The sequence below is a fragment of the Austrofundulus limnaeus genome, unplaced genomic scaffold (genome assembly GCF_001266775.1).
Source record: "Austrofundulus limnaeus strain Quisiro unplaced genomic scaffold, Austrofundulus_limnaeus-1.0 Scaffold667, whole genome shotgun sequence".
Taxonomy (NCBI): Eukaryota; Metazoa; Chordata; class Actinopteri; order Cyprinodontiformes; family Rivulidae; genus Austrofundulus; species Austrofundulus limnaeus.
In genome coordinates, this window is record NW_013953069.1 from 114,692 (window position 1) to 123,399 (window position 8,708).

General features: G+C 38.4%; 1 protein-coding gene across 1 annotated transcript; it reads right to left on the reverse strand.

Moving 5' to 3' along the window:
* Nucleotides 1–3,743: 3,743 nt before the first annotated feature.
* Nucleotides 3,744–7,227, reverse strand: LOC106531715 (extracellular calcium-sensing receptor-like). The gene is made up of 3 exons (XM_014027636.1): nucleotides 6,921–7,227; nucleotides 6,353–6,823; nucleotides 3,744–3,830 (listed from the first exon to the last, which is right to left on the reverse strand). The coding sequence occupies exons 1-3, from the start codon at nucleotides 7,173–7,175 to the stop codon at nucleotides 3,744–3,746; spliced, it is 813 nt and encodes a 270-aa protein (XP_013883090.1). The 5' UTR covers nucleotides 7,176–7,227.
* Nucleotides 7,228–8,708: the final 1,481 nt, after the last annotated feature.

An 8,708-nucleotide genomic window follows, 5' to 3' on the forward strand; every position in this document is an offset into this window, starting at 1 on the left:
CAGAAAGACCCCAGGTCCGAACCGGGGATCGAACCCAGGACCTTCTTGCTGTGAGGCGTCGGTGCTAACCACTGAGCCGTCGTGCCGCCACTTCTAAGGTATGAGTAAATGAATATATGTCTAAGGCTTTTGAATTGAAAAGAGGAACTAGGCAAGTTTGTCCGCTCTCTCCATTACTGTTTGTGATAAGTATAGAGCCCTTGGCAGAAATGATACGAGACAACATAAATATAAAAGGAGTAACAGTAGATGGAATTGATTATAAAATTTCATTATATGCGGATGATATCAAATTGTACATTACCAACCATTGACCTCTATTCCAGCACTTTTAGACTGGCTGAGAGAGTTTGGGAAGTTGTCAGGCTACAAGGTTAATGAAAACAAGTAGCAGACAGTCATCTTGGTTGAGGACAGGCTGACGGATCTAGACGAAGTTGCTCAATTTAATTGGCCCTCTCAGGGATTCAGGTATAACAATCACCCTACAAACTTCACGGTTATATAATGAGTATTATGGAAAATTGATTTCAGCAATAAAATCTGACCTGGCACATTTGGAAATCCTTACATTATCACTGATAGGGAGAATAGAGACAGTTAGGATGAATATTCTTCCTCGCCTGTTATATTTGTTTCAGGCTCTACCTATCCGGATTCCATCTAGCACTTTTAAGTTGATAGAGAAAATGATCTCTCCATTTGTGTCACAAGGAAGAAAACCTAGAATCTGTCTGAAACTATTATGTAGCCCAAAGAAAAATGGGGGTCTTTGTTTGCCCAATTTTAAACTATATTACTGGGCAGCAAAGATGCAGGCGTTGATTGAATGGGTATCTCAGGATGGGGAAACAAATTGGATCAAATTAGGAAGCAATGCATGCAAAAATGTTCCACTGGGAACTGCACCTTTCCTAGAACTGAAAAAATGGAGAGATCTTGGAATAAATAATGAATGGATTAGATGTACACAGCGTGTATGGGCACATTTGAGGAGGAAGACTGGCGCACCCTTAACAACATCACGGTCACTCAGAATTTCTAAAATCGCAGACTTTACTCCTAATAGAACAGATTTTAGATTTGAGACCTGGGCAGAAAAAGGATTAATGACTATACATCAGATGTTTTATGGTGAGATATTAAAACCTTTTCAACAACTGCAAGACAAATTTGGACTAGGCTCCAATGACTTTGATTTGATTTGATTTATTGATTTAACAGGAAAAGATTACTAAAAATCATGCCTGACTCAGCATAATTGCTGTTTTACAGCAGGTTCCTGTTCTGNTAAAAAAAATTAAATTCAACCTAAAACTTTAGTTTTAAAACAAAATTGAAATACAAAAGTGTACTGCTTATTAATTGGATCAAGATGCTGTACACGGGACCCATTTCTAAGGTATGAGTAAATGAATACAAGGCTTTTGAATCGAAAAGAGGAACTAGGCAAGGTTGTCCGCTCTCTCCATTACTGTTTATGATAAGTGTAGAGCCCTTGGCAGAAATGATACGAGACAACATAAATATACAAGGAGTAACAGTAGATGGAATTGATTATAAAATTTCATTATATGCGGATGACATCAAATTGTACATTACCAACCCATTGACCTCTATTCCAGCACTTTTAGACTGCCTGAGAGAGTTTGGGAAGGTGTCAGGCTACAAGGTTAATGAAAACAAGTAGCAGGCAGTTATGTTGGTTGAGGACAGGCTGACGGATCTAGATGAAGTTGCTCAGTTTAATTGGCCCTCTCAGGGTTTCACCAATAACAATCACCCCACAAACTTCACGGTTATATAAAGAGTATTATGGAAAATTTATTTCAGCAATAAAATCTGACCTGGCACGTTGGGAAATCCTTACATTATCACTGATAGGGAGAATAGAGACAGGATGAATATTCTTCCTCGCCTGTTGTATTTGTTTCAGGCTCTACCTATCTGGATTCCATCTAGCACTTTAAAGTTGATAGAGAAAATGATCTCTCCATTTGTGTGGCAAGGAAGAAAATCTAGAATCCGTCTGAAACTATTATGTAGCCCAAAGAAAAATGGGGGTCTAGGTTTGCCCAATTTTAAACTATATTACTGGGCAGCAAAGATGCAGGCGTTGATTGAATGGGTATCTTGGGATGGGGAAACAAATTGGATCAAAATAGAAAACTATGCATGCAAAAATGTTCCACTGGGAACTGCACCTTTCCTAGAACTGAAAAAATGGAGATATCTTGGAATAAATAATGAATGGATTAGATGTACACAGCGTGTATGGGCACATTTGAGGAGGAAGACTGGTGCACCCTTAACAACATCACGGGCACTCAGAATTTCTAAAATTGCAGACTTTACTCCTAATAGAACAGATTTTAGATTTGAGAACTGGGCAGAAAAAGGATTAATGACCATACATCAGTTGTTTCATAGTGAGATATTAAACAGGGGTGTCAAACTCCAGTCCTCGAGGGCCACTATCCTGCATGTTTTAGAGGTTTTCTTGCTCCAACACACCTGATTTTGATCGCTGGGTGATTAACAGGCTTCTGCCCAATTTGAAGAGTTAATTCAATCACGTATCAGGTGTGTTGGAGCTGGAAAACCTCTAAAACATGCAAGATAGCGGCCCTCGAGGACTGGAGTTTGACACCCCTGTTTCAACAACTGCAAGACAAATTTGGACTAGGCTCCAACAACTTTTGTACTGTAGGTATTTACAAACAAGAGAATATGTACTATCATGCTCRGAATGGGACACCCTGAAACAGTTACCAAATCCAATTGAACACTTTTTGATTAAGGTGATTAAAGATAAAAACATGATAAAATAATATCAGACTTGTATAAATGTTTACAATTAGGTCTGTCCGATAATTCCATGGACATAAAGGGGAAGTGGGAGCTGGAGGCAAACACAATTATTGAAGAGGAAAAATGGGAGGAAGCATGCTTAGGTCATAAACTAGCAAATAGCCCGACATGGAAGGAGTTCAATTGGAAAATCAGGATTACATTTTTTTAGGACACCATCTATTATAAAATAAAAGTGATCTATGTTGGAGAGGTTGCCGACAAAAGGGTGACCATCTACATATTTTTTTTGGGATTGCCCGGTTTTAAAATCTTACTGGCAAGRAATTCATGGAGAAGTTCAAACTATGTTAAAATCTAATTTGCCATTTGATCCTAAAGACTATATTTTGGGTTTGATGCCAAGAGGAGGACTTAAAAAATGAAGTTAAAATACTCCAAATCTGTTTTATGGTGGTGATGAAAACGATAACACATTCTTGGTTTCAAKCACTGCCTCACACACTTATGCAATGGCAAAATGGTTTGAAAAATGTTTACATAATGGAAAAAAATACAGCAAAATTTAATTTGAAACTGGATCTGTTTACAGATTTATGGGCTCCTGTCACTGACTACTTTGGTTGGGTTTAATTATGAATATTAGTTGTCTTCATTTGGTCTATTAATACATCTTATTTTTATTTTTATGGTGACACATCATTGTGGAAAGTGTATACATATTTTATTTGGCTGGAAAATAGTTTTTTGAGTGCATTACATGTAGAGTCGCTATTCGTTCTTTTGTTCTGACTGTTTTTTTTATGTAATTGCATTTCAACCTGGGAAGACTTACACACAGAAATACGGCAGTGAGAAAGTGAGAGTTTTATGGCGCTCGAGACCCGGCAGAAGACATGAGTGCAGCGAACTACTGTGAGCTAGCACTCAGTTTAGGATTTAGGAGTAACGTCTTCCCCCCGGGGCTTGGACAGTGGTGGTGGTGTGGAGGCCAGAGGGAAGGGGTAGCCTGGCAGAGTCTGAGATGAAGGTGGAGAAGGGGTGGAGGTGGGTTGAACACGTCAGGAGAGTAGCCTGATCCTTGGGTGCTGAGCAGACCTGGATCCCTGTGAGTTGATTCGTATGGTGAGACGAGGGTCTGACGCTGATTGACTGCAGCTGGGAGCGTGACGTAGTGATTGGGTGGAGCAGGTGAAGTGCAGAGAGTCTTCCAGTCTGAATTTACTCCTAGGCTTCATATTGAGGATAAAAATTCTCAAATAAATTAAAAAATATTGTTAAAAAATTGTACTGGACATTCGGAAATGTCAACAGCAGAGTGAGACAAGGTAGGTAGGTAATTTGATGAATATAAGCTCCTGTATGCCTAAAACACAAAAACAACTGTGCAGTTGTACTAAATAAAAAGGTTTTATTTACTTGTTTCAGTGAAGATTGATGAATTTGTAAACATTTCATTTGTTTTCATTGCTTCTTTTACAGACGATCCTTATATAGTGACGAACTGTTATCTTGAATATTTATCATGGTTAAAAACCTTTTATATTCAAATCATACTTTTTGTTTGCATTTATTCCCATGACATGTCTCCTGGTGTTTTTCTCTGGTTTTACAAATATTATGTAACATTTAGGGGCAAAAATGCTAATCAGTAAGCCAAACGATGAAGACAAAATTGCAAATATTTCCACAGCAACAGTGAACTTCCCAGGAGAGCTGATATATGCTGGGATAAATGTGATCCATACAGCACAGAATATCAGCATGCTGAATGYRATAYATTTGGCTTCATTGAAGTTATCTGGCAACTTCCTTGCTAGAAATGCAAGARCCAAACATATTACTGCAAGGATCCCTATGTATCCCAGCACTGAGTAAAAGRCAACCTCAGATCCTGTGTTGCACTCTAGAACTATCTTTTTGTTGCTGTATTTGAAAACCCTCTCTGGGAATGGAGGGCTCAACTTCAGCCACAAAACACATATCAGTATTTGAATCAAAGCACAGGAGCAAACAATGATCCTTTGCTGTGCAGGACCAAACTTTCCTGCTAGTTTGTTGCTCGGATGTGTAACTTTGAAAGCTGTGACAACAACAATTGTTTTTCCCAAGATACAGGAAATGCAAAGTGCAAATGTCACACCAAATGTTGTGTGGCGCAGCATGCATGTCCACACTGTTGGTCTGCCAATGAAAGTGAGAGGACAAAGAAAACAAAGGCAAAGAGAAAACAACAAGAAGCAGCTCAGCTCAGAGTTGCTGGCCTTGATTACAGGAGTTTCWCTGCAGTGGATGAAAATTGCCATGGTGACCAGAGACAGGGAGGCCCCGAGCAGTGATAAAACTGTAAGAACTATTCCCATTGGCTCCTGATATGTCAAAAACTCAATTTTCTTAGGAATACACTCATCTTTTCTCTCATTGGACCAGTATTCAAGTGGACAGGGTATGCAGTCTGACGCACCTGTTGAGAAAACATGCTCAGCACCTGTGGATATTTGTCATATGTACAGTTTTATAGAAAAGTACATTTTTAATTGTGAAAAWCAATCAACAAAAGCATAAATAACACTAGGGCTGTATATGTTTGAATTACTGTGGTCCACAACTTTCTGTCTACCTGTTGAGTTGGCTATAGTTCCATCTGTACATGCAATACAATCAAAACAGCAAGTGGGTTTTCCTTTGATTTGCGCTTTCCTTGTACCTTTTGTACAAACATTAGAGCACACAGATGTGGGGACCTAAAGGGAAAAATCAAGTATGTCAGAATAATGGAACACATTTCATGTCTCATAAATAGATTTTTTTAAAACACAGCTCAAAGAACAACAAAAARTTTTATTAGTTACTGTTTTTTCAGTCCTCCACACTATCTTTTCTTCTTGTATGGTGAGTTTGTAGTCACCATTTTCAGCAATTGCAAAATGACCCAGAGTCACATGTTGCACCTGCCCATTTTTCATCTGCCAGTTAATAATATCATAGGAAGCAGGAGGGTCACCATTCTCATCAAAAAACACAGAATCCCCAAATTGATTCCTAAAGTTGACCCTTTGGAGATGAAACGTGACCTGTGCAAAAGGACAAAAAAATGTATGTTAGATGTTTAAATGCAGAGAAAACCTGCTTTAAATCTGAATAGCAYATAAGTGAAAATATTGTTGATTTGATCTGCATCTTTCACCTCTTTAGGCTGAATGTCAGATACATTCACACAAGGCCTCATTTCTTTTTCTCCTGCTGGTTTGCAGAATACCAGCTGGTGAAGGGCATGTGCAATAGCATAAACAGCTTTATACACATTATATGTTACCCTTAATTCTGTGGTATTGAAAAACATATCCTGGGAATGCATCAACGTCTCATTGCCTGTGCATATTTTACTTGTTTTCTCAGTACTTGTGTCAATACTAGGCAAGACAGGTTTACAGCCAACAATTTTCTCCCAGAATTCCTTAATAAAAGCTGCACTTGGATCTGTATATGGGCTAATATTCATGAGAAATGGACTCAGATTTGGAATAGCCATCTTCTGCACCRCAAAACCCAGAGCCCCACCAAAAGTCTGGTACATTTCAGGTGTGGAGGGTCGAGTAGCTGTTATCCATGCTTCACTTGCAATCCACTGAAATCCTGTAAGATTCTGCTTGACAATTTCTTCCATTAAAGGGTAAAAGTCCCCCTCAGRAASAAAAGCAACAATTACTTTGACAGTTGATTGTTTGATCATTTCCACAACTTGAAGAATCTTTTCTACAGGGTATGTACGTAGAACTGTCCCAACAAAAGCAATACAAACTCCAAACTTTTCAACTTCCTCTTTAAAAGCCAGGATGCCATTTCRTCCATAATCATTGTCTGACTGTATGGCTCCAATCCACTCCCAGCCAAAATGTCTAATGAGTGCTGCCAAAGCTTTCGCCTGGAAGTAATCACTTGGGATAGTCCGAAAAAAGGTAGGAAACTTAGCTCTATCACTGAGGCAAGCACATGTTGAGAAATAACTTACCTAAGGGGGAAAACAAGAAAAAAGGGTTTTCAAAGACCACAAAAATATTCAGACTACATATTTTAACCYRCAAAAATCGAGRGATAAAAGCTCCTACTATTGGTATTTGAAATGGTCCGAGGGTTGCAGCAATAGCAAGGGACYGAGAGGACCCTGACTCTGCTACAAGAGCAGATAGGGCTGGTGAACAAAGAGGAGCTGACTTGATCTTATTTGGTTGACTAGCAAGAGTTAGTGTAGCACGTAAAGTATTRGTGGGAGATGCACAAGAGTCAAGAATCCTGTAACCAAGAGATATGTTTGTAAGGAGAGCAGGATCTCTGTTGATTTCTTCAATTGCAAATATCATCATTTGAGTCCATCGAAAAGCTCGCAGATCAAATCTAAACAAAAAAAGTAAGAGAATTTAGAGAAAATATAGAGAATGACAAATGTTTTAAATTGTAACTAAACATGCATACATAAGAAAAATCCAAATAACAATGTATACCCTTCACATATGACTGCAGGAGGCTCTCTTTCAAATGTAGAAGTGGTGCTYATCTCTTTGKTAAAAAYTGGAAAAATCSCCCCAATCATTATGTCTCCTTGTTTAAAAATGCTCGGCATGTTAAAGTTKCCTAACAGCTCACAACCAAAAATAGTCCTAAAGTAAAAAACACACAGAGAAAATAGTGCATATCTTTGCATGTTTGTGCTTCATTGGCAAATAAAGGGAACACRCARAGCTCTTATAATATTAAGGTCTGATATAGACAGAGATCCCTTGAGGCAATGCAATCTTAGACTGTTAAGATCTGCACAATAACGAAAAGTAACTGAGCTAACCAAAGCAGAGAAATGCATTTCAATATTGTGGATAGACATATATGGAGAATTCACCCACACACTATATGGTTTTACCAAGAGGCTGACCCATCACATAGTATATTTACCAAAAGTAAGCATATATTAAAGATTAGATAAATAKAATTAGTTTGTAATTACCTGTATATAATAGTAGGAAAAATATGCTTAGAAATCACTTTTAGTAATTACATTTGACGCAGGTAAGTAGTGTCCTGAAGCCGCGACTGGCAGCAGGACCCTCCTCCCACTGTCGGCATATTCTCAGTTATTCCCGTAACGTGAAGAGAATCACGTTTCTTTCTATACGTCTCCAGACAGCGTGTAACATCGCCAGAACTAGTTGATACGACAGAATAATTACAACTTTCGCGTACGGCTGGGCAATTAATCAGATTTTGATCTTGATTATGATTTGGGTTTTCAACGATCATAAAAACATAATGATCGAAGTTCACAGTTTACACTTACGCTGCTTTGTGTTGTGAATCCAGTGTCACTGCCGGCACCATGCTGCAGGCTCTTCACACAGCCAAAGTTTCACTTGGTCTAATGTTTTCAAAAATATTGAGGGAAACATTATTTAACAGCCATTGTTTATGTTCAATAAATTTATGTTATCAAAGTGAATGAATAATTTTGTTAAATCTAGATCTCATTTCCAATCAAAAACATTGTGATTATAGTTTTTGCAATAATCGAGCAGCCCTACTTTCATGACATTAGCAACGCGCTCCTGATAACTTCTCTCCATGATCCTGAGATGTGTGGACCCTGCGAGTGCGCCTTTTACTTCCTGTTTACTACACACATGCATCTGATGTATTTGATTAATTTCAAGCCAGTTGATGGAAACATGTCTAATTTGCATTTCTTCATTTTTTCCTTTTTGTGAAGTTTAAAATAATTTGCTCAAATTTTGAATTAAAATCGAATGGAAAGACGGCTATTGATGGAATGCCACACTCTGTTATGATTCTGTCTGTCTGTCTGCTCTTGACCCAGTTCTTGCTCCTGTCTGCCTCTGCCCCTCCCATCC